At 43.3% G+C, this 26,763-nt stretch overlaps 1 protein-coding gene across 2 annotated transcripts in view; it reads right to left on the bottom strand.

Annotated features, from left to right (window-relative positions):
• The window catches only part of SSBP4 (single stranded DNA binding protein 4), a 530,243-nt gene that overhangs the window by 75,871 nt on the left and 427,609 nt on the right, over positions 1-26,763 (bottom strand). For both annotated transcript variants that reach the window (XM_029614396.1, XM_029614397.1), the window contains exon 5: positions 6,468-6,557. In XM_029614396.1, coding sequence (XP_029470256.1) covers positions 6,468-6,557 — 90 coding nt within the window. The remainder of the gene's footprint in view (positions 1-6,467; positions 6,558-26,763) is intronic.

Raw genomic sequence — 26,763 nt, 5'->3', positions numbered from 1 at the left:
ACCATGAGGACAGATCTGACTGGGGCTCAAGGTTGATAAAATAGATTGGAGGCTAGAGTTCTCAAACATAGGACTCTGTTGGCTGGAAGATATGCTCTTTCTTCCAGGAAATCTATCCATGCCCCCATGAACTTGATTCACTGAGTTGGAATTAAGTGAGATATGGGAAAGTTGATGAGGAACCCTAGGGAATGAAGAAGAGATCACCTTGTCCCTAAAGGTGATTACTATCTCTTGAGATGGCTCATCACCAGCCAGTTGTCTAGGTATGTGCCCTGGCCGACAAAGGTGTGCCAACACCACCACCAGGCACTTAGTTAAAACTCTTGGGGCAATAAATAAACCAAAGGGGAGTACCTTGTACTAATAATGGGACTCACCCACATGGAATAGAAGAAATGTCTAGTGAGAAGTGTGGATAAGTATGAGAGCATAGGCCTCCTTCAGGTATAGGGGGCATATCCAATCCCCACTCTGAAAAAAAGGAAGAATATTGTGGAGAGTGTTCAAACTGAACTTTTCCCATAACAAGGTCTCATTCAGCCTTTGTAAATCCAGGATAGGTCTCAGGCTTCCAGACTTTTGGGCTATTAGGAAGTAGCGAGAGTAGAAACCCCAGTCACACTCCTGGGCTGGGACTGATTCTATTGCATGTTGGAGTAGGAGTGATTCAGCTTGAGTCGTAATTGCAGTATTTGAGATGGATCCAAATTGAGAGCTGAAGTCAGAGAAGAAGCAGGAGTATGAGAAAAACATAAGTGGTAACCACACTGCACAATCTTTAGAACCCAATGGTCTTTGGTGATCCTCCTCCATTTGGACAAGAATCTCTTGATTTGTCCACCCACTGAAGAATCCTTTGATGTGGGAGGGGATGGCTCTGTGGGTGGGATCTGGTTGAATGGTCGGGCCATCTGCACTGTCAAAAAGCTGTCTGCTGCTTGGCTGGAGGAGCACGGGGTGACTTCTGTTGATGTTGTTTTCTAGGGCGGACCCTGGGCTTCCAGAGGGGTTGCCTGTTGTTGGAGTTATTAAAATGGGGGGTACCAGTGGCATTGAAAACTCTGTAACAGGTGGCATTGGTAGAAAGACTGCCTACCCATTTAATATGGCCTGTGGGCCCGATGAAGCCTGATTGTCTGTAGATGATAGAGTTTACATAACCACATGCTACTCCTCAATTTGAGAGATGGTCTCCTGGATATTTTCCCCAAAATGGTTATTCCCCAAACAGGAGACATCTGTCAGTTGTCATGCATGTTTTCTAGAATGCTGCTGGCTCTGAACTATGCCATACATCTGGCCGTGATGGCCGGCACCGAATCCCTGGCTGCCACGTAGAAGTCCTCAAAAACTGAGCAGATAAGATGCCGCTCATACTCCTCCACCTCTTGAAATGTTTGGTAATTGGACTTGTCCTCTTCATCTAGGGTGAGCATTGTGGGTTGCAACCAACTGACTGCAATCATGCTGATTGGCAATTCTGGAGTTTAACATGGTGGTTTGAAAGAATATTTTGCCAAAGGCAGATTCCACTACCACCGATTGTTGCAGTAGTTGAACCACCCCAAACCCTGAAGACTGCTGAACACTATTTCATATTCAGCTACTGAGTCATTGGAACACAAAAAGCTGGTGACTCCCACATTCTGCACTGAAGGTCATGCAATATCTTGTGTACTGGTAGGGCCACTGGTTGTGCCGAGGTTTCCAACATCTGCAGGATATCGAATACCTCTGCTTACAGGTACTTGTCCTTTTAGACGGAAATGTCAAGCATCATCCCCAATCTATCCAAAAAGTTAAGAGTAGAAAAAGTTTCAAGAGGTAAGGCGGGTCCAGAGGGAGATCCAACAACAACATCCTTGTTGAACCTTCGGGCAATTTATAGGATTGGGAAGGGCCACTGATCCAAGACACTAATGAGGACCATGGAGAATCTCGGCAAGGTCTTTCAGGAGATATGGACAGGGAGCTTACTGCCCCCTGGGATGTCTCCAGGGAGTGGACTACAGTCGCCCTCATCAACTGCCAACCCCTCAGAACTGACACACAGGACTGGGGGTGGGGGAATGAACTGTGATTGTGCAGGAGAAGGCTGTTGTGCCCCTGGTTTTCTGACAATCAGGGCCATAAACCATGTTTGAAATATTTCCATAATCTGAGCTGGAGGCTGGCTTGGTTGCCCAGGTACTATACCCGGTTTATCCTCCTCTGACACCAAGATGAAGTTGTCGCTCTGTGATATCTCTGCCAAACTCAACAGAGGTGCTCCCGTTTGGATCTCTGGCTCCTGGGCCTCTGATTCTGATGTGCGAGCTGGCGTGGAAGTCTCCTGTACTGGGTCTGTGCAAAAAAGGTGGCATGGTTTGAAAGTGGTTTTCTTTGCCAGAAATGAGGATCGAACCTGTCCAGGGTCCAGGAGTCGAGATATGGAGTTAGTCTTCAACCTGTGCTGAGACGTCACCGAAAAGGTTCTGGGTGAAGGAAATTAAGAGGATGGACTCCTTTTTGGTGTCAGCGCCGATTATGTCAATGGAGTCAAATGTGTTGAAGGCTTTTTAGGCTTTGCCATTCATTCCTGTGGCAACACTTTTGTCGACAGCACCAGTTGAGTTGACTGAGGTGGTGCCATATGCACTGACTGTGATGTTGGTGCCAGAAGCATTGATGCAGCATGATTCCCAGCAGCACTGAGGACTCCTTGGCATGTTTATGATGCCAGGAATATGGCCCGTTGGCTGAAGCATGATACATTTTGGAGCTGCTCAATCCCTTTCATGAGTCTTGGTGGGAAGCATAATGCGACTCACTCCTGTGACCGGTAGAGGAGGAAGAGAATGAGTGTCGATTCAGGAGCTTGGCCATTTTGTGGGCCCTGTTCCTCTATGATCTTGGTGGCATCCAGCAGCAGTTGTGATAACTGGAGGTGTCGTAATAAGGGCCCCAAACACCAGTAGCACAGTTCGTAGCCATAAGTAACAGACATCATTCTGCAGCAGCTGCAGGCCTTGAAGCTGCTGTCAGCTTTTTATGGCCCAACATAGCTCCTGTGCAAAACAGCAAAACCTACATATTTCCTTTCTTTTCTTTTTTTTTTTTTTGTTAAGAGCACTGAAAAGTGTTGTTGGAGGGCTGCTGAGGCAGAAAAACTAGAAAAACTCAAGAAATTGAATTCTAAGGAAAAAATGTAGAGAGAGAGGTGTCTGCACAGCAATGTGGACACAAATTAACTGAGGGGCTCATTAAGCAGCGTGCATGCAGGAATCACCACGCATGCTCTGTAGAGGCAAAACTCTACTAAGCTTGAGGGAAAGGTCTGTGACAGCGCTGAATGACATCACCAAGTGTCATGACTAATTCAGCCCTGCTTGTCCATAGAGAAAGAAAGGAGCATAAGCTTACCCTGAAGGGAGGAGGAGAGAAGGTACTTCAAAGAGAAAACCGATTGCTTGTCGCAGATCCGGGAATATTTCAAAGCTCCCACTGTGCCACAAGTTGAGCTATTCTTGTTTTTACTTTGAGCTCAGGAATGCAGCTCCAAGTATGCCTCTTCCCGAGAGTCCCAATGACAGAGCGGAAAAGCAACTTAAAGAATTCCCAACATAAAGGCATATTAGTAAACTTGGCACTGACAAGAGACTCAGAATTTTCTTATATTTGCCTTCCCTCTCCCCCAAGAATGAACATTTGAGTTTTAAATTCACTGAATGAATCCATCTCAGTAAAGAACGTGTGGAACTTATAAACATTTTCTGATTTGACACCCTTAATACCAAATGCTTCCTGATGAAGCATTTGGTATTAAGGGTCCATCCTAACCACATCCATCCTAACCACAGACTGCCAACTGCCCAGAGCTCCACGGCGGATCCTCACCGCACTCACTGTCTACTGCCAATATTATTTATAATGTGAAAATATCCATGAAAGAATGATGAATATTCTGAAGACCCTATCCAGTCAAAAAAATAAAAAAGAAGATATCCCAGGCTGAGCTCACCTGAACTCCATATCAACTGATCATATGGCATAAACAAGTTATAATCCAAAAGGAAAAGGCTGCTCCAGTCCAGATTTTATTGCTATCACATTTCCTGTCTTAGAGATACTGGAACTACAAATCCATGCATGGTTCAGGCTGACTCTTGTTGGGAACCATATCTAGATGTTTTGCAGTATTCAGGGATTACTCCTGCATGAAGAACACTTGGTTGCCTGATACTTTAGCCTGGATCAGTCCAGTCACAAACTTACAGGCCAATACAGTAAAGTCTGCGGGAGAGCGGGCGAACCTCCCGGCACGCGCACCGGCCACTCGCCGGTGCGCGCGATTCTGTATTTAAATTAGGCCGGCGGTAAAAGCGGGCAAAAGGAGGCGCTAGGGACACTAGTGTGTCCCTAGCGCCTTTTTGACAGGAGTGGCGGCTGTCAGTGGGTTTGACAGCCGACACTCAATTTTGTCAGCGTCGGTTCTCGAGCCCGCTGACAGCCACGGGCTTGGAAAGCGGACACTGGCAAAATTGAGCGTCCGGTTTTCGGCTCGACAGCCACGGGCTGAATTCAATTTTTTTTTTACTTTTTTTACTCTTCAGGACCTCCGACTTAATATTGCCATGATTCTAAGTCGGAGGGTGCACAGAAAAGCAGTTTTTACTGCTTTTCTATGCACTTTCCCGGTGCCAGAAGAAATTAGCGCCTACCTTTGGATTGGTGCTAATTTCTGAAAGTAAAATGTGCGTCTTGGCTGCATATTTTACTTTCTGTATCCCGCGCGCATACCTAATAGGGCCATCAACATGCATTTGCATGTTGATGGCCCTATTAGGTGCCGTGGGTTGGACGCGTGTTTTCCTCCCCTTACTGAATAAGGGGTAAGGGAAAACGCGGGTCCAAGAGCAGGCTAACAGTGCGCTCCGTCAGAGAGCACTGTACTGTATCGGCCTGTGAGTTAGCCAGTACAGTGACACTGCATCCTAGGCATTGCCTAGAATAAAATTATGGACTCAAGTGATGCTTTGAATATCCTGGCCTGACCAGCAATGGCATCACTCCACTCAGCCTTCAGCACTGTACATCCAGTCCACATGTTTGCTGTAACAGGGTTCCCTCCTTTCTAAGGGCTGAGCGTTCAGCTGCTTCCTGGTTTTCAAAGGGAAAGGTTAAATTGGCAGTGATGGAATTTGTATTCCACATTTATCTAGTGCAGGATTCTCAACCCAATCCTCAGGACATGACTAGCCAGTCAGGTTTTTAGGATTTCTACAATGAATATGCATGAAGTGGGTTTCTATGCAATGAAGACAATATGCAAGTAAATCTCCCTCTTGCAAATTCATTGTGGATATCCCGAAAACCTGACTGGCTAGGTATGTCCCGAGGACTGGGTTGAGGACCATTAATCTAGTGGTACCTTACACTGAGACAGGCAGGAGAGAAAAAAAGACTACAGAGACTACCTCATACACTTCAACAACGGTTTCCATCAAATTCCATGGTCTAGTTTTGATTTGTCTTCAAAGGCAAGACCATGTTTGCAAGGCAGGTAAAAACTAGAACTGGCTCAGCGTCAACTTATGATATGGGAGCCTGTTGGTAGCCCTACTAGAAACCCACAGGATTTTCCCATTTGGTCTCATTTTGTCCACAGCCATCCTCTACCCAGCAATGGCATCACACTCAGACATCACCTCATTTCCTCTGTTTTGCTGAAGGCAATGAGATGAGCCATCACCAGTCCTGTTGCTGGGCACAAGATGGACGCACCCTCTATTACCTAACAGTTGAGGAGGAAAAGACACACATGCACAAACGGGGCAACAAGATAATCTTTGTGTTTAGTATTCTATCCACACCAAATTTTCAGAGAGAGGTAAGAGGATCCTAAGAGGGGTAATTCTGGGGGGAAATCATTTATACTCGCAGTTGTGCATCCCGGAAAATAAAACTTCTTGTCTTTTTTAAAAGGTAGCTAGGGAGATGACCAGTTCTAGCTTAGCCTAAAGTTTGACTACTTTAAGGTATTAAAATAATCTATTATAAATAAGATTTGCATATAATCAGAATTCTAATATACTGGCATTTACCCAGTAAGGGTAGGATAGACAGATATTTGTTTAAAGTGATATACGTACATTGGGATCTTATCTGAAGACAGGCAGATAAACTAGATGAGCTATTGATCATTTCCAGTCCTATTTCTTCTCCAATTATATACTTGATATTGTCCATGGCAAATTTATAGTATCATCTTCCTAAAAATCTGCAACCAATTGCAAACCATTTTCAATACATCCCAAGACTGCTAAAGATAGTCCATGAAAACAGTGGGGGAAGAAAGTTCAAGATGGACTGTATCACAGATCAGGAATGCCCATGCATTGCAAACGCTGCCACTGGATTCCTTCTGAAAATGGAGATGTGCCCAAAACAAGCACAGAAACCAATACATGCAAAAGAGCTCATACCTGAAAGAAACCTGGTGGCATTGGTCCGCCTGGCATTCCATCATTTGGTGCCATGTTGCCCATCACTGGACTTGGCGCCGCTGCAGCACTCTGCAAGGAAAAGAGAGGAATGTTTTAGAAAGATCTAAGAGTTATTTTGTGTGACTATGGGGGGGTCACTGAAGGTTTAAAGCTTTCTACACCTGGAAGGATCAGGAAACTTGCAGAGGATTATGGTTATTTTCACCTCTATAACTCTGATGGCTCAGCACAGATTGATACAGGACTTCTCATTATTAGAAACAGAGAAATGTGACAGTAGAAAAAAAACCCCATATGGTCTAGTCTACCCATCCACACCAACTATTCAGTTTTACAATCCCTACCACTCCCCTCAGAGATCTGCTGTGTTTATCCCATGATTTCTTGAATCCAGATACTGTCCTTGTCTCCATCACAGGGAGCCTGTTCCTTGCACCTACTACCCTCTCTGTAAAAAAAATAATTTTCTTATATTATAACTGACTCTATCTGCTTTCACACTCGTTCTAGAGCCTCCTGTGCATGGAAACCTTTGATATATTTGAATGTCTCTATCATATATTCCCTATCTCGCCTTTCCTCTAGGGCATACATATTTAGATCTTTAAGTCTAACCCCATATGCTTTGGAACGAAGACCAGTAACCATTTTAGTGGCCCCCTCTGAACCAACCAACTCCATCCTGTTTATATCCTTTTGAAGGTGCGGTCTCCAGAATTGTACACAGTATTCCAAGTGAGGTCTCACCAGGACCTATACAGGGGCAACATCACCGCCCTTTTTCTGCTGAGCATTCCTCTCCCTATGCAGCCAAGCATTCTTCTGACTTTTGTCGTCGCCTTATTCACCTGTGTGGCCACATTGAGATCATCTGATACAATCACCCCCAGATCCCGCTCTTCTAAGAAGAATTTCACCCCTTTCACAGTATCACTTCCTTTGGGGTTTTTGCAGCCTAAATGCATCACAGTGCATTTATTTGTTTAGCATTAAATCTTATCTGCCTCTTGTTACTGGTTCATACCCAACTTGGGCTGGATGTGATCTAGATGGAGATTGATTGGGTGGTTCCCGAGAAATTTTTATAAGTTTGTAATATCTATGCCATATAGTTCCTATGTACTAAGCATTTTCCTCAGACACAAAATGGGAAAACTCTTAGTGCATCAGCTGTGCGAAGTGAGCTGATGGAGGTTCTAATTCTTCTAAAACCATCTTCACCACAGCATAGCTGTCAATTTGCTCTTTAAACTCACCTCAACCCAAAAAAGAGCAATCTCCCTTGGTAGCCCAAAACTTTGGAACTCCCTACCGACTAAGCTCAGAACTCAAGAAAACCTAAAAACCTTCAAAAAGGAGTTAAAAACGTGGTTGTTCAACAAAGCATACCAACTCACCCAATGAAAAACACAACATCATCGCCCTCCAATCCAATCTCATAAATAAGAAATGAAACAAAAAACTGAACTAAATCCTTACACGTTATCCCCTATGCATAATAACAATTTGTACTTTGCATCCCTTGTTTAACCCCCCTTATCCCTGTAACCTTATTTTGTAAACCGTTATGATGGCGTTATTTTGACATTTCCGAATGAAGGTACATAAAACTCATTAAATAAATAAATAAATAAATAAATAAAGGGAAGTCTTCCTCTACTGGCCCCAAAAATTGCTGTTTTTCTACTTTCTCCCTTGCATTTCAATGAAGGACTAAGATGTGTCCCTCGTAATAGCTTTCAACTGGTGCCAGAAAGATTAAATAGTATTGTCTCCTGTTCCCCAGTTTTAATCCTGCTAAAGCACCCTACATATGGATTGTATACTGTTACGGATTGGTTCTTCCTGACTGGCTTTGAACTATTTTGAGAAAAAGTGTGACAATAAATAAAAGATGATTATTACATCTCCCACCTTACTGGCAGCTTCAGTCATGAAGGAAACTGACATAGAAATGGAGACACTCTACCTCCTTGGGTTGACACTGGGCCCAATCAACGCGACAGTTTTCTGTGGAGAAGTCACGTTTGTGGGGGACAGTTTAGGTCACTAATTGACCCATGTGAACTCTCACAATCCTGCTCCAGTCCTCTTTTTGCTCCACTGCATCTATGGAGGTCAACATTCAAAGCACTTTCAGCACTATTTAGCTGGATAAGTGTAACTTATGCGGCTAAGTAGCAGCCACTGAATATACTCCTACATTCAGCAGCTGCCATTTAGCAGCATTAAGTCACTTATATGGCTAAAACGTCAGCCTCATAATCTGTGGGTGTATAGTGGATGGATTGGAGCAGAGCGAGTTAGCCATACAAGTTATGTGGCTAACTACTGATATTTGGTCTTAGCAAATAAGTTATGAGGCCAAGTTAAACGTCTCATACAGCAGGTCTAAACATAGCTGGCCATATCATACAGCCAAGCATGATATGTAAGTGTATATTCGGCAGCTTAGATGTGTCGTTAAATACACCTTGCAACTTAGCTTTGAATACTGACCTCATGGACTTTATTTCTAATTTACAAGTCCATAAAAGCAATGAGAACATACCAGGCCAGAACACTGAGCCAGTCAGTGAGCTGTTAATTGTTGCAAAGGTTTTTTGGTTTTAAACTATAATTTATCTGTTGCAGCACTGTATACCCTACAGAAGAATAGAGATGCAAACCTGATAGCAAATCTTTTTCAGAGGAAAGTGTGCTCTAGAATAAGAGGTCATGGAGTGAGACTCAAAGGTTATAGACCTAAGAGCAACATCGGAAAATATTGCTTCACAGAAAGGGTGATAGAGGTTGGAATGGCCTCCTAGTAGAGATGGTAGAATCAAAAGAGGTAACAGAATTCAAGAAAACCTGGGATATGCACAGAGGATCCTTAGTTGCAAAGAAATGGGTGGAAACCCAAAGATCATTTGGGGCCATTCTCTGACAATGCATCAGGAATGAAGCTGGACAGACTTAGATGGTCCTTACCTGCTGTCATGGTGTCTGTGTGTCTATGACTGACTTAGGGGGAGGAGACTTCAGTTCTGTTATTAACCAAGGATGGTTATGAAGGTGAATAAAAACCCCACTGTTTGTTTTTTTCCCCCCAGATACAAACAGGTTGCTGGTTTTTCCAACTTGACAGTAATAGGGAGAAAACACACATTTGTGGATCGAGCTCATAAAAAAAAAAAAAAAGGAGAAATGGGATATAATGCAAGAAAAACCATGTCCATCCATCTTCTATAACCATATCATGGCCAAATCTCTGGAGGAGGAATTGGCACTGTTTGCACACGCCACGAGGCCTAGCATGACAGAAGGGAAAAAAAGACTCCCAGCAGCTTGGAAAGGCTTACTCAAGCCATCAGTTCCCAACTGATCTGCTTCCCTCGCCCCACCCCACCCCAAAAACTATTGGACATCTTCCTTTCATGTTTAGACAACAAGAGCCTGGAATTTTCTTGCCCTCAGGGGCACGGGCTTTCTTTTCTCATGCTTCCTGCCAGGTGTGATATGGTTTTGGATGGGAGCTGCACAGCTCAAGAGACTACAGGAGGCTGGGATGGGAGGGCCAATGGTTTTAACTACAGTTGTGTCAGATATCTGAATTTTTCCAGTAGGGCACTGTCTAGTATAAACCTTAATAGTTATAGACTGGTAAATCAGAGCTAATAGTACAACATAGCACGCTTTTGGTAGATCAGCATTTCTTCAGCGTTATAGGTGCAGTATGTGTTCCTTTGATAAATCAGAACCATGCACCTTCCTTTGGTAAAGCAGTGCCTATTTAGTTTATTTTAACTCTTCGGGTTTTAAAGATAAGCTGAGGGGGTGTAACCAGCAGGGACATGTATTTTACTGCCCCTTTTACAATGCCTGTACCCACATCCACCGGCTGGATTTACGCTAGCAGGGGGGTTACGCGCGCCGAGCCTAATTTGCATAGGCCTGCCGACACGTGCAAGCCCCGGGATGCGCGTATGTCCCGGGGCTTTGAAAAAGGGGCGGGAAGGGGGCGTGGGCATGCACCGGTCCGGGGGCGGGACCGAGACCTCCAGCACAGCGGCTATGCCGGGGGGGATTGTGTGCTAGCAACCGGCCGGCAGGCGTAAATAGCAAAATATAGGTAGGGGGGGATTTAGGTAGAGCTGGGGGGCGGGTTAGATAGGGGAAGGTGGGGGGGAGCGGAAGGAAAGTTCCTTCCACGGCCGCTCTGATTTCGGAGCGGCCTCGGAGGGAACTGGGAAAGCCATCGGGGCTCCCCTAGAGCTCAGCGTGTGGAAGGTGCACAAGTCTGCACCCCCTTGTTCGCACTGACCCCGGATTTTATAACATGCGCGCACATGCTATAAAATCGGGCATAGATTTGTGCACGCCGGGTTGCGCGCACAAATCTACGCCCGCGCGTAGCTATTAAAATCCGGCCCACTGCGTATAGGTTTGCCAACTGGTCAAGAATATTTAGAATAATTTAATTCAGTTCTGATTTTACACCCACTGCATGCAGGGACTAGGAATTTTGCTTTTCATAAGAAAAGCAATAGAGAAATCAGAAGTAAAGTCCCTGCATGGAATGGGGTTAAACCAGGCTTGGATCAAGCTGTCCTGAAAATCTGGCGCCAACTGGCCTTAATTTAGTATATGAAACGAGGCACACCCCTCCTCCCCAAACTGATAAGGGTAACAGGTAACATCCTAAGGGCACAAAAGGAGGATATTTATGAGCCTCGGGTTTTGGTTTCCCGCTGCTGGGATGCCATTGAAATTGGGTGACAACAGGGAAGTTGGTTAGTAGGTTCAATAAATAACAGAACTATTCCTTGGTCTGATCATTCATTGCTCAGTTTTTGTCTTCATGGTCCAATAGGAAGCCCAAATTCTAATGATAGTGATGAGATATTTGAGAAAAGGTCTTTCATGGATATTTGTAACTTAAAAGATTCTTTGAAGGATTTTACATAAGAACATAAGAAAATGCCATACTGGGTCAGACCAAGGGTCCATCAAGCCCAGCATCCTGTTTCCAACAGTGGCCAATCCAGGCCATAAGAACCTGGCAAGTACCCAAACATTAAGAAGATCCCATGTAACCATTGCTAATGGCAGTGGCTATTCTCTAAGTGAACTTAATAGCAGGTAATGGACTTCTCCTCCAAGAACTTATCCAATCCTTTTTTAAACACAGCTATACTAACTGCACGAACCACATTCTCTGGCAACAAATTCCAGAGTTTAATTGTGCGTTGAGTAAAAAAGAACTTTCTCCGATTAGTTTTAAATGTGCCCCATGCTAACTTCATGGAGTGTCCCCTAGTCCTTCTACTATCCGAAAGAGTAAATAACCGATTCACATCTACCCGTTCTAGACCTCTCATGATTTTAAACACCTCTATCATATCCCCCCTCAGTCGTCTCTTCTCCAAGCTGAAAAGTCCTAACCTCTTTAGTCTTTCCTCATAGGGGAGTTGTTCCATTCCCCTTATCATTTTGGTAGCCCTTCTCTGTACCTTCTCCATCGCAATTATATCTTTTTTGAGATGCGGCGACCAGAATTGTACACAGTATTCAAGGTGCGGTCTCACCATGGAGCGATACAGAGGCATTATGACATTTTCCGTTTTATTCATCATTCCTTTTCTAATAATTCCCAACATTCTGTTTGCTTTTTTGACTGCCGCAGCACACTGAACCGACGATTTCAATGTCTTATCCACTATGACACCTAGATCTCTTTCTTGGGTTGTAGCACCTAATATGGAACCCAACATCGTGTAATTATAGCATGGGTTATTTTTCCCTATATGCATCACCTTGCACTTATCCACATTAAATTTCATCTGCCATTTGGATGCCCAATTTTCCAGTCTCACAAGGTCTTCCTGCAATTTATCACAATCTGCTTGTGATTTAACTACTCTGCACAATTTTGTGTCATCTGCAAATTTGATTATCTCACTCGTCGTATTTCTTTCCAGATCATTTATAAATATATTGAACAGTAAGGGTCCCAACACAGAACCCTGAGGTACTCCACTGTCCACTCCCTTCCACTGAGAAAATTGCCCATTTAATCCTACTCTCTGTTTCCTGTCTTTTAGCCAGTTTGCAATCCACGAAAGGACATCGCCACCTATCCCATGACTTTTTACTTTTCCTAGAAGCCTCTCATGAGGAACTTTGTCAAACGCCTTCTGAAAATCCAAGTATACTATATCTACCGGTTCACCTTTATCCACATGTTTATTAACTCCTTCAAAAAAGTGAAGCAGATTTGTGAGGCAAGACTTGCCCTGGGTAAAGCCATGCTGACTTTGTTCCATTAAACCATGTCTTTCTATATGTTCTGTGATTTTGATGTTTATAACACTTTCCACTATTTTTCCTGGCACTGAAGTCAGGCTAACCGGTCTGTAGTTTCCCGGATCGCCCCTGGAGCCCTTTTTAAATATTGGGGTTACATTTGCTATCCTCCAGTCTTCAGGTACAATGGATGATTTTAATGATAAGTTACAAATTTTTACTAATAGGTCTGAAATTTCATTTTTTAGTTCCTTCAGAACTCTGGGGTGTATACCATCCGGTCCAGGTGATTTACTACTCTTCAGTTTGTCAATCAGGCCTACCACATCTTCTAGGTTCACCGTGATTTGATTCAGTCCATCTGAATCATTACCCATGAAAACCTTCTCCATTACGGGTACCTCCCCAACATCCTCTTCAGTAAACACCGAAGCAAAGAAATCATTTAATCTTTCCGCGATGGCCTTATCTTCTCTAAGTGCCCCTTTAACCCCTCGATCATCTAACGGTCCAACTGACTCCCTCACAGGCTTTCTGCTTCGGATATATTTAAAAAAGTTTTTACTGTGAGTTTTTGCCTCTACAGCCAACTTCTTTTCAAATTCTCTCTTAGCCTGTCTTATCAATGTCTTACATTTAACTTGCCAATGTTTATGCTTTATCCTATTTTCTTCTGTTGGATCCTTCTTCCAATTTTTGAATGAAGATCTTTTGGCTAAAATAGCTTCTTTCACCTCCCCTTTTAACCATGCCGGTAATCGTTTTGCCTTCTTTCCACCTTTCTTAATGTGTGGAATACATCTGGACTGTGCTTCTAGAATGGTATTTTTTAACAATGACCACGCCTCTTGGACATTTTTTACTTTTGTAGCTGCTCCTTTCAGTTTTTTTCTAACAATTTTTCTCATTTTATCAAAGTTTCCCTTTTGAAAGTTTAGCACGAGAGCCTTGGATTTGCACACTGTTCCTTTTCCAGTCATTAAATCAAATTTGATCATATTATGATCACTATTGCCAAGTGGCCCCACCACCGTTACCTCTCTCACCAAGTCCTGTGCTCCACTGAGAATTAGATCTAAAATTGCTCCCTCTCTCGTCGGTTCCTGAACCAATTGCTCCATAAAGCTATCATTTATTCCATCCAGGAACGTTATCTCTCTAGCGTGACCCGATGATACATTTACCCAGTCTATATTGGGGTAATTGAAGTCTCCCATTATTACTGCACTACCAATTTGGTTAGCTTCCCTAATTTCTCTTAGCATTTCACTGTCCATCTCACCATCTTGACCAGGTGGACGGTAGTATACCCCTATCACTGTAGTCTTCCCTGATACACAAGGGATTTCTACCCATAAAGATTCAATTTTGTATTTTCCTGAAGTTTTTCATGATGCTGATTTAAATCTTTCTTGTAATCAATGGTTCTCTTGTCTAATTAATTCCATCGATAAAATTGCTCCGTTGAAATCTTTTTCTATGATTGATTCTAATAAAAGACAGCTTTGTCCTTGGAAGTCCCCCGCTATAATTTTGTTGCGCCAACAGCTGCGCAAATTGGAGCGCAAGTGGTCAAGGCATCCTTCTTCTGACAATGCAAACTCCTTTCGATCATTGTTAAAAGAATTTCAATCTGCTGTATTAGTTGCTAAGAAGGATTATTATGCAAAAAAGATTTATGAATTTGGTTATGATTCTAAAGCTTTATTCACTTTAGTACATAGATTGACTCGAAAACAGAGTTCTAAAAAATCTTCTGAGTCTTCTTTATTACACGTTGACTCATTTGTTCAGTATTTCTCTACTAAATTAGAGTCTTTATTGTTAGCCTTTAAGGATGTTCCATCTTGGTACCTTGAGATATCAGACTGTGGTCCTTCTCTATGGTCTGAATTTGAACAGGTGGCCTCTACTCAATTAGTAAGTACTATAGCGAACCTCAATAATACTATGTGTCCACTTTTAAAAATTTCAACAATCTCATTTAAGGAGATTTTTGAGGTACTGAAATCTTCATTCACTTCTCTTGTGAATTCTTCTCTTAGCACAGGCATAATGCCTCTAATGTTGAAATCTGCTGTAGTTAAACCTTTGTTAAAAAAGCCTGCATTAGATGCATCAAAGGTTGAAAATTATAGACCAATTTCTTCGCTTCCTTTACCAGCTAAAGTTATTGAAGGGATTGTGCTTCAACAACTTACTAATTTTCTTGAGAAATATGACATCTTAAGCCCCCATCAATTTGGTTTTCGGCGAGGTCTTAATACAGAGCTTCTCTTGATCTCTTTGGTCGACTCCTTTAAAAGAGGTCTCGACCGTGGTGAGCAATTTATACTAGTCTCATTGGATATCACCTCAGCTTTTGACTCTATAGATCATGAAATTCTGTTGTTTTGTCTGAGAGAGTGTGGTATTACAGAAACAGTGCTTAGCTGGTTTCAGAACTATCTTTCAGATCGGTCCCAGACGATTAAACTTAACAATCATGCTTCTGACGCTCAGGCTTTGAAGGTTGGGGTTCCACAAGGCTCTGCTCTTTCTGCTATGTTGTTTAACATTTATCTGGCCCCAATAGCCAAACTTTTAGCCATCATCACTGACGGCTTCAAGTTATATGCAGATGACATACAATTCTATGTCAAAGTAAAGAAGTCCTGGCAGGAAACAGTAGACTCTCTCACCTTATGTTTAGACACAATTAATCGCTGGCTGAAACATAATAAATTACTTCTCAATATTAATAAGACGACTATGTTGCTAATTCATCGATCATTATCCATTCCTATTCAGAATTCTTTGTCTATCAATAATATTTCATATTCTCTTTTGTCTCCGATTAAGAGTTTGGGTTTTCTGTTGGACTCCAACCTATCCTTTAAACCTCAAATTAGAATGCTCATCAAAACTGGTTTTTTCAAATTGCTTGTTGGATTACGCCATTTGCTTTATGAGAGGGATTTTTTGACTGTTGTTCGTGCGCTCATATTTCCGCATATCGATTATTGTAATGGACTTTACATTGGGTTACCAAAATGTCAAATTCAGTCTATTCAGTTGTTATTAAATTCAGCTGCTCGGTTGGTTTCCAATCTAAAACGTTTCGAGAGAATTTCACCAGTGCTCTGTCACCTTAATTGGTTACCTGTTCGCGACCGGATTTCCTTTAAAATTGGTTTAATTGTTTTTAAACTATGTAACTCCAATTCGTCACATTGGTTTAATGCTTTATTGAGAATATATAAACCAGTGAGATGTTTGAGATCTTCACAATTAAATAATCTTGAAGCCCCTTCTATTCGTCAAGCTCGTTTGTTTATTACCAGAGAGACCTCTTTTTCAATTGCGGCACCCTCTCAATGGAATTCAATCCCTATAGAATTGAGATCTATGGATGATGTTAAGAAATTTAAACCATCCTATAAAGAATTTCTCCTTGCCCGTGCGTTTAGGTTATAATGCATTGTATTGATTCTCATTTTGCTTCTGTGTTTATGATTATTGTATTGAAGTGAAAATGTTTATTTTATATTCAGATGTGATATTACTGCATTTTTTATTATTTTATATAATTTTAATGCCTGTTTGTTTTGGTCTTTGTCAAATTCTTTTGTTTATATTATGTATGTTTATTCTGTATATCGCTTAGGCCTTTTGTGTTAAGCGATTAATAAATTTTTTAAATGAAATGAAATGAAAATGATACTAGTGCAGCCAGGGCAAGCATTTAACTATGTTCTCAAAAGGTTGTAGCATCCCAGCTAGTACATCTCTTTAGACACTCACTGGGGGCTAGGATGGATGGCAGCTTTGTTTAATGGTTTAGTAGTTGGTAAGACCTGCTTTTAGCTGATTCAATCATTGATCCTTGCTCTCTCCACTATAACCTGCACAGAAGACTTTCTGTCCCGAAACATCAAGTTCATTTCCCATAAACATTTCTCATAAATGACCAAAAGTTATCCGACTGGTTGGGGTGAAGATTGCTTGCCCCTAATCCTCGTTCAGCTGCGTAAAAATGACATTTTGCTGCACATTTATTTATTTATTTATTTATTTATTTATTTACTTACTTACTTTTATATACCGGTGTTCGATTTTACATATCACATCGGTTTACATTACCAAAACATGCAGTCTCTAATTATTTGGCTGGCCTTTTCCTGTCTGTTACATTTGCAAAGCGTCCCTGTCCACAGCCTTTTCCAGAACATTCTACAGCTGATCTCATTTTCTGGTGAATTTCTCACCAGTACCTGTCACATAGCCTTTCTCTAACCAAAACGAGAACCATGTGCAGCTCTTAAGGGGCCTTGCTGTAAATCTTCTACACTGCACAGCTTCTAAACCATCACCAAACCAAATATTTACTTAATTAATTTCTAGACTGCCTATCACCATTTCTAGACTGTTTACAGATTAGCATTCACAAAAATATAAACATGAAGGGGCGGATTTTAAAAGGGGTACGCGCGTAACCCCGAAAACCCGCTCCTGCGTGCTCCGAGCCTATTTTGCATAGACCCGGCAACGCGCGCAAGCCCCGGGACGCGTGTAAATCCCGGGGCTTGAAAAAATGGGCGGGGCAGTCCAGGGCTTGGACATGGCCAGAGGCCTCTCCACTGCTGCTGGAGCTAGCGCAGGCAGGTGTAAATAAAAAAATCAAGGTAGGGGGGGGGATTTAGGTAGGGCTGGGGGGTGGGTTAGATAGGGGAAGGTGGGGGGAGCGAAAGGAAAGTTCCTTCCGAGGCCGCTCCGATTTCGGGCCTCCCCTAGGGCTCGGCACGCGCAAGGTGCACAAGTGTGCACCCCCTTACGTGTGCCGACCCCGGATTTTATAACATGCGTGCGACTGCGCGCGCATGTTATAAAATCTATGCCTGTGTGTAGATACGAATATCTGGCCCAAAATACAGCAGACAAAAACAATAACACTAAAATCAATCATCAATAAATCAATAAAACAGTTAAACACAAAAAAAAACAGGTTTAAAAGTCATCACCATCTGAATATGCCTCTTCTTGGGTTGATGTTTTAACTGCAAACATGGTTTGCAGAGTGACAACAGCGGCACAGAAGTGCTCCTATAAAATCCCTTTTCTAGCTGCCCTGTCCACTGCCGCCACCAGACCACCAACGGTTGGTATGCGTGGCAGTGTATTCTATTCCAGCCAGTGATGTGTTACTTTCTTATCCAGGGTCTCTTAACCAACTTTGCTCCACTCCAGGAGATACTCCCTTATACTATAAATTTAACAAGGAACTCCGGGGGCTCCCAATCTCCTTCTCCAGCACATCAATGGTTCTACTGCATTAAGATCAAGATCATTTGCAGGCTTTTGGGCAGAAGGAGAGGAAGGGATATTGGTGCAAAGGAAGTGTGCTGTCCCAAGCCTTTAATTTTAGGGGGGAGAGGGAGCGCATGGCATTGAATCTTTAAGCACTTGAGACTCATTTCCCAAGGGTGATATCAATTCATTGTAACCACTTGAGCCCATCAGTGTTCGGCTGTCAACATTCTTGGTTTGCCACTTCATCTTAAGAGCTAGACATGTTATTCGTCAACACTCAACTTCCTGGTAACCAATGTAAACTCAGATTTAAGACTCAGCAACACTGCACAAAATAATTACGCTTCCTTCTCAGATATAGCTATTTGTCCATTTAAATAAGGTCTGTATATTCCATTTGTACTGGTCGTAGAGTAAATTGGATTCTTTGCAGGCTGTGACACCTTTTATTGGGCCAATATAAGAACACGGCAGATGACAACGGAAAAAAGATCGACCACTCCATCCAATCGGCCCAGTTATTTCTGTCCACACAGCCAAGCCACACGGTTTTTGTCACCTTTTTCATTTTTCCTCCATCATACTCAACAGGGATACAAACTAGGTCTTGAAACTATTCACAAATGGATATTCCCTTGCTGGATTCCAATACTTATTTGATTGCAAATGCTGATTTGGCAGCCAAGAAGACAGGCTCATGAGGCCACCAAGGGACCCACCAGTGGCTGAAGAAATAAGAGGCCCGAGAGGTGGCAGCTGAGAAAAGGTGGTAGCCTGGAAGACTGCCGGTGTTAAAACTTCACTGGGAGGGAGCCCACTCTGCTGGTCCTCCATATGTGCCTGCTCTGTGTGGCTAGTTGGTGCTCTATGCTGATCTCGCAATGCACGAGATCAGCATAGAGAAGTGCTAGCCCTGTGAATTCTGAATAGTGCAGGACCAGCACACGAGCAGGAGCAGCAGATTAGGCTCCCCCTTCTGCTCCCAGATGTTTGCGTGTGTAAGTGAGTGACTGGGCACCTGCCTGGGATATGTGTGTGTGTGTGAATAAGAGACTGCCTGTGTGTGAACATAAGAACATAAGAAATGCCATACTGGGTCAGACCAAGGGACCATCAAGCCCAGTATCCTGTTTCCAACAGTGGCCAATCCAAGTCACAAGTACCCAAACCTTAGATAGATCACAAGCTATTATTGCTTATTAATTACTGTAATAACAGTTTATGGATTTAACCTCTAGGAAATTATCCAAACTATTTTTAAACCCAGTAACACTAACTGCTGAAACCACATCCTCTGGCAATGAATTCCAGAGTTTAACTATTCACTGAGTGAAAAAGAATTTTCTTCGATTTGTTTTAAATGAGCTACTTGCTAACTTCATGGAGTGCCCCCTGGTCCTTCTATTATCAGAGAGTAAATAACTGATTTATATTAACTTGTTCAAGTTTTGTAGACTTCTATCATATCCCCTCCTCAGTCATCTCTTCTCCAAACTGAACTTCTTTAGCCTTTCCTCATAGGGCAGCCGTTCCATGCCCCTTATCATTTTGGTCACCCTTCTCTGCACTTTCTTCAGTGCAGCTATATCCTTTTTGAGATGCGGTGACCAGAACTGCACACAGTATTCGAGGTGCAGTCTCACCATGGAGCGACAGAGGCATTATGACATCCTCCGTTTTATTTTCTATTCCCTTTCTAATAATTCCTAACATTCTGTTTGCTTTTTTGATCGCCACAGCATACTGGGCCAACGATTTCAATGTATTATCCTCTATGATGCCTAGATCTCTTTCCTGGGTGGTAACTCCTAAGATAGAACCTAACATTGTGTAACTATAGCAAGGGTTAGTTTTTCCTAAATGCATCACTTTGCACTTGTCCACGTTAAATTTCGTCCAAGTACAGATATATGTGTGAGAGAACATGAGCCTGAAGAGCCTGTTTGTTTTTGTGTGTGTGTGTGTGTGAGAGAGAGAGAGAGCATAGATGTCTGAGAACCTGTGTGTGAGAGATAGATCATGTGGGTGTGAGAACCTATGTTTGAGAGAGGGAACATGTGGGAGTGGGAACCTGGGTGTGTGTGTGTGTTTGTGAGGGAGCATATATGTGAGAGAGTAGGAGCCTTCATGTGAGAGTGGGAGCCTATGTGCATATATGTGTGTGTGTGTGTAAGGGAGTGGGAGTGCCAGCCTGCCTATGAAAGCATATGAGAGCCTGCATATGTTTGTGTATGTGTGTATGGGAGTGAGAGCTTGCATGTGAGAGCCTGTGTTGGTGTGGGAATGTGAATCTGCATGTGAGAGAGCATGTAAGAGTGAGAGCCTGTGTGTCTGTTATGGGGGGGGGCAGGAATGGGAGCTTGCATGTGAGAGACAGCACGTGAGAGCAGGAGTCTGTATGTGTGGGAACAGGAGCTTGCATGTAAGAGCATGTGAGAGTAAGAGCCTGTGAGTGAAAGAACATCTAAGAGTGAGAGCTCGTGTGTTTATGGGGGAAGATGGGATCCTACATGTGAGAGCATGTGAGAGTGGGAGTCTGTATGCATTGGAATAGATGCCTGCATGTGAGACAGCATATGAGAGTGAGAGCCTATCTATGTGTGTTTGTGGGAATGGGAGTCTGCGTGTAAGAGCATGTGAGTGAGAGCTTGTGTGTGTGTGTGTGGGGGGGTGGGCAGTAGGAAAGTGGCAAACATATATCTGGATATTATTAAACCAGATGAAATTAGTTATAAATATTGAAAAAACAGAATTGCTTCATTTAGAACGCATAATTACAAACTCAAATGCACTCCTGCCCAATATACAAAATAATCAAATATTGATCATTTCAGAAAAAGTGCGGAACTTAGGGGTAATGTTAGACCCTGAATTAAACTTTAAGTATCATATCTCACAAAAAGTAAAAGAAGGATATGCAAAACTGATGGTACTTAGAAAATTAAAACCTTTATTAGAATTCGCTAACTTTAGAACAGTATTACAAACTCTTATATTTACCAGTACTGATTACTGTAATTCTTTGCTATTAGTGTTACCATATTCTACGATCAGACCGTTACAAATTTTAATGAACTCTGCGGCTAGGATCCTTACAGGAAAAAAGAAAAAGGACCATATTACCCCAACACTAGCAGACTTACACTGGTTACCAGTTGAACAGAGAATTCATTTCAAAATACTCTGCATTATACATAAATTAATTTACGACGAAAAGGTGGACTGGCTTAACACTGCTTTTCGGCTGCACACACCACAAACAAATCTCCGTTCTGCTAACAAAGCATTATTACCAATACCTTCATTAAAATCAGCACGTTTGACACAGGTTAGGGAGCGAGCACTGTCACTAGCCGGTCCCACAATATGGAATGGAATGACATTAGAATTAAGAACTCACCAGAATTATAAACCATTCAAACATGGCTGTTTAAGCAAGCACTCTGTAATGAACAGGAATGATAAGCAATGCCTGTGGACTACAGTAATCCAATCATCTAGCCTTTATGTGAGATTAGTTTTAATATTTTTATGTTTATTCTATATATGGTATTATTTTATAGATGCCTTAGATTTTAAGTATAGGTAAGATATAAGATATTGGTCTTGTTTTTTAAATTTTACCTTATATTAGATGTTTTAGAACGGCACTGTTAATTTTTATATTGTAATTATTGGGTGCCTTACTGTAAACCGTTGTGCTGGTCCATACTTATACGTCAGTCTATAAAAGCTTAAACATAAATAAATAAATCAATAAATGAGAGTGGGAGCCTAGGTGAGAGAGAGTGTGTGGGAGTGGGAGCCTGTGTGAGAGAAAGCCTGTGCACTTGAGAGAAAGCCTGGGTGTGTATGAAAAAGGAATTCAAGAAGACAGGAGGAGAGAGAAAAAACAAAGAATAAAAGACCCTTTAAAAGGAATTAGGAAAAGATAGACAAGGGGAAAAAAAAAAAGAGACTGGGACCAACTGATTAGAAAAATAAGATCAGACATCAAAGGTAAAAAAAAATATATACATATATATATATATATATTTTGACTTTCAGCGACTGGAATCTGCCATCTTTGGGAATGTGCATTTATAATATATTTGTATTTTGCTTTTTATTCAGTATTTCCAGTGTTCACAGAGACTGGTTTCTTGGGCTTTCCATTTCAGATTTGTCTACATGTTTGTTTCTAATTTGTTCAGAATTTCGCTTAGCAAGTAGTTTCTCTGTATGATTTGTAGCGGTCCAGCTTGTTTTGTTTGCCCAGTAGGTGGTGTATTAGTGTTCTAGGGCCTGGTGTATTGTTTGCCTTGCTGCCTTTTCGTAGATAAGCTTGCTGTTGACTCCTGAGAGTTACTAGTGTTATGATATGGCATGGCAAGGTTCTAGGTGGGATTTTTTATTTTTGGTAGGGCAAAATGTTTGGCATTGGAAGGAGTTTTGTTTTGCTGTCTCTGAGGTGACACCAGAATCTCACATTTTTTTTGCATGTCCTGTTGCAAATCTTTTCTTATGATTATTGCTGTTTTATTGTAGTTATGATATTCTCTGCATTTTTTGAAAGAGGATTCATAAAAGAATGCAATATTACATGATTGGAGCTGATGTTTCTGTTAAGTGTTCTTTGTTTACTTTTTATATGATATTATTGTGTATTTATAAACTGCAATAAAATGAATAAATTAAAAAGGTATTTTTAATGCTGGCAAGTGCTTGAAATAATAGAGTTAAAATATTTTAAAGCATCTCTCATGATAAAACTACTTAGAAATCCGCTGTCAGGTGCACTCTCAAGCATTATTTACCGATAAGAGTACACCTAAGTAGGGCCTAGACCTGCATGTCTACTGCCCATCCGTTAACTTTGGGCCTCCCAAAAAATTCAATTCAGACTATACTACTGAGTATCATGCAGGTCCCTTTTTCAGATGTGAAAAAAACTGGGTCTGCACATAACTATCAAGGCTTAATTCAAGTTCACTACATAGTTCCAGGTCTCTATGAACAAGTTTATCTAGTCCAGCTTTCTTGAAGGCCAATTCTACTCAATGACAACAAGTAATGTTATTAAAATTAGAAGTAAACCCTACTTGACTGTGGTCCAACACATTTAGGGGCAGATTTTCAAAGGGTTACGCGCGTAACCCCTGAAAAGCTGCCCCAAGCTGCCCCTGCGCGCGCCGAGCCGATCTTGCATAGGCTCGGCGACGCGCGCAAGCCCCGGGACGCAAGTATGTCCCAGGGCTTCGAAAAAGAGGCGGGAAGAGAGTGGGTCCTGGGGCATGGCGGCGGTCCGGGGGCGGGTCCGGGGGCGTGGTGGCGGTCCGGGGGCTGGTCCGGGGGCGTGGTGGCTGTCCCAAGTCCTCCGGCACAGCAGCCTGTGCCGGGGGATGGTGCGCCGGCGCGCACAAGTTACACCTGTCTTGGGCAGGCGTAGCTTCTGAAATAAAGGTGGGGGGGGGATCTAGTTAGGGCTGGGGGGTGGGTTACATAGGGGAAGGGAGGGGAAGGTTGGGGGGGTGCGGTAGAAAAGTTCCCACAGAGGCCGCTCCGATTTCGGAGCGGCCTCGGAGGGAACTGAGGGAGCCTGCGCGGCTCGGCGTGCGCAAGTTGCACAATTGTGCATCCCCTTGCGCGCGCCGATCCTGGATTTTATAACATGCGCACGGCGTAGATTTGTTTGCGCCGATTTGTGCAAACAAATCTGCGCCCGCGCGCAGGTTTTAAAATCTGTCCCTTAGGTACTAGGGGTAACAAATATAGGGGTAGATTTTCAAAGGGTTACGTGTGCATTTAAATCCCCCCCTGTGCGTGCCCCGGGACGTGCCTATGTCCCGGGGCTTTGAAAAAGGGACAGGAGGGGGCGGGCCGGGGCGGTGGTCCCGAGTCCTCCGGCATAGTGGCCGTGCCAGGGGATGATGGTGCGCCGGCAGCTGGCCAGCGCGCACATTGTACGCCTGCCTCAGGCAGGCGTAACTTAGAGAACAAGGGTGGGGGGGGGGAGGGGCGAAAGGAAAGTTCCCTCCGAGGCCGCTCCGATTTTGGAGCGGCCTCGGAGGGAACGGGGAAAGCCATCGGGTTTCCCCTAGAGCTCGGCGCGCGCAAGGTGCACAAGTGTGCACCTTGCGCGCGCCGACCCCGGATTTTATAACATGTGCTTGGCAGCGCGTGCATGTTACAAAATTGGGTGTACGTTTGTGCGCGCCAGGTAGCGTGCACAAATGTACCCCGCGCGCGCTCCTTTAAAAATCTGCCCCATAATGTTTACAGGGCTAATAATCCCTCTTCCCCCCATACTCTGGTCAACATGACTCTTTATATTCATTTCAATAAGCAATCAGAGAAGGTGAAAGTATAAAGATACAGATGAAAACAAGCTATAAGGAGGCTTCGGAAAGCCTGCAGGAGGAAGTGGAGGCAGGAGCTGCATAGCCACACGTATGAAAATGAGACAATGCTAGAATGCCAAAACTATACAACCCCTAAATTGCATTCATGAAATCCAAGATATCTACAGTTTGTCGTGGAGAGCTGGCAAGGGGCCACTGTTTGTCAGAGAAGGGAGATTCTCTTTAGTTTGTGCAATAAAAGAAAAAGTTACCATTGTAGCCCTCAGCACATTTCTCTTCTTCCAATGAATTTCAGTGCTGGATGGGAACCTGTGTGCTTTTGAAAATTCCATGGAACCCCATGTAAATCACTGACAGCTAACTTTGTCATTTAGCACCAAAGAGCTTAAGACAACCCCTTCTTCCTCCCTTTGAACTCTCCTCCTTACAGGCAAATGTTTGCACGTTGGAGAAAGGGAAAAGGTGGTAGCGCATCTGATGCACTTTGTATCATACTTGCAAACATGCGTCAAAAATAATCCAGAGGAGCAGACAGGAACTACCACCTTCCATGGCTCCATGACTCTCATTTGTAAGGAACATCAAAAGATTTATTTCGCCAACGTTGGAAGGTAGCCAGATAAATCTGTGTAAAAATTCCCCTCTCCTCCAAATGGCTACATTTGTGTGCCTTAAATTGCAAGTTGCACAGATTTAGCTGTGCAACAGTAGGGGTGAGGGCTGACATGCTCCCAGGGCATGTTTTTGATTTAAGAACATAAGAACATGCCATACTGGGTCAGACCAAGGGTCCATCAAACACAGCATCCTGTCTCCAACAGTGGCCAATCCAGGCTATAAGTACCTGACAAGTAGTTGGTCAGTGGCAGGTTTTTGGTGCTCATCAGCAAAATTTGACTGCACAACTGCCGTAACAAATCTTAGATGGTTAGCTACGGCTGAAAACACAGTCAATGATAACTGAGTAAAATTACCTGGTTTATATTAGCCCTCATAGGAAATGATGGTAGATAAAGACGAAATGACCCATGCAGCCTGTCCAGTTAAGTTTCTTCTCCTCTATGGCTCCAGCAGGAAGCGATGAACCAGCTGTGGGGGAAGCTGAGCAGAGTATGGTAAAGGATATGAACAGTGCTTTCCCCACTCCCTCATCAAGATTCTCCTCACTGTTGGGCCGATACAGTAAAAATCGCGGGAGAGCAGGCGAACGCCTGCTTTCCCGGCGCACACACAAGACACTCTCCGGTGCTCGCGATATAGTAATTTAATTTATTTAAATTAGGGCCGGCGGTAAAAAGAGGCGCTAGGGGCACTAGCGTGTCCCTAGCACCTGTTTTCGGACAGGAGCGGCGGCTGCCAGCAGGTTTGACAGCCGACCCTCAATTTTGCCGGCGTCCGTTCTCAAACCCGCTGACAGCCACGGGCTCGGAAACTGGACGCCGGCAAAATTGAGCGACAGGTTTTCAACCTGCGAGCCGCGTGCCTATTTCAATTTTTTTCTTAACTTTTGGGACCTCCGACTTAATATCGCCAAGATATTAAGTCAGAGGGTGCACAGAAAAGCAGTTTTTACTGCTTTTCTGTACACTTTCCTGGTGCCGGCAGAAATTAACGCCTATCTTTGGGTAGGCGCTAATTTCTGAAAGTAAAATGTGCGGCTTGGCTGCACATTTTACTTACTGTATCGCGTGGGAATACCTTATAGGGCCATCAACATGCGTTTTCGACGCTCTATTACCCCTTACTGAATAAAGGGTAAAGCTAGTGTGTCGAAAACGAAATTTCCATTCTTTGACTCCCGTACATACTTTGAAACCTAACAAATCAAATACATACCCTTGAGGCTGCCAGCCTCTCCCCTGTTTAGCTCAGGACTGGAATGCCACGCCAACATTTGGCTACCCTATACGTAGGTTTTCCAGGAAATATTTCCTCAGGGTGTAGAAGTCCTTACCTCCCTCCCTGCTGTTTATGAACTGAAATAGTTTATTTGAATGGCTGTCAGTGAATTTGTCTATGGAGATCTTGAAGCCACATTAAGAGTCTCAATGTCAGAGTTCAAAAGTTCCAAAATTAACTTTTCTCAAGGAAGGAAATGTCTTTTTTGCACAACAGAGCCAGTTTTCTTCTCCCCTAGCGCCATCTCTCTGATCAGACTCTGGCAGGGCTGAAGGAGGCACCACGTGAAGCCGGCAGCGGGGGCGGGGAGGGGGAATTACTGTCTATGTGGAAGGGCTCATGAAGGAAGGGAAGCTTAGGGCCCTTGGGTGGGGGTGGGGGAGGTACAGCCCTGGCCTTCCACCCTGGCTGAAGCTGGGGATGCTGCAGAGCTGGCATTCACAGCACCTAAGAAGGAA

This window comes from Rhinatrema bivittatum, chromosome 8, assembly GCF_901001135.1.
Source record: "Rhinatrema bivittatum chromosome 8, aRhiBiv1.1, whole genome shotgun sequence".
Lineage (NCBI taxonomy): Eukaryota > Metazoa > Chordata > Amphibia > Gymnophiona > Rhinatrematidae > Rhinatrema > Rhinatrema bivittatum.
Note: the sequence above shows the minus strand (reverse complement) of the source record. Positions and strands in the feature narration are given on the sequence as shown.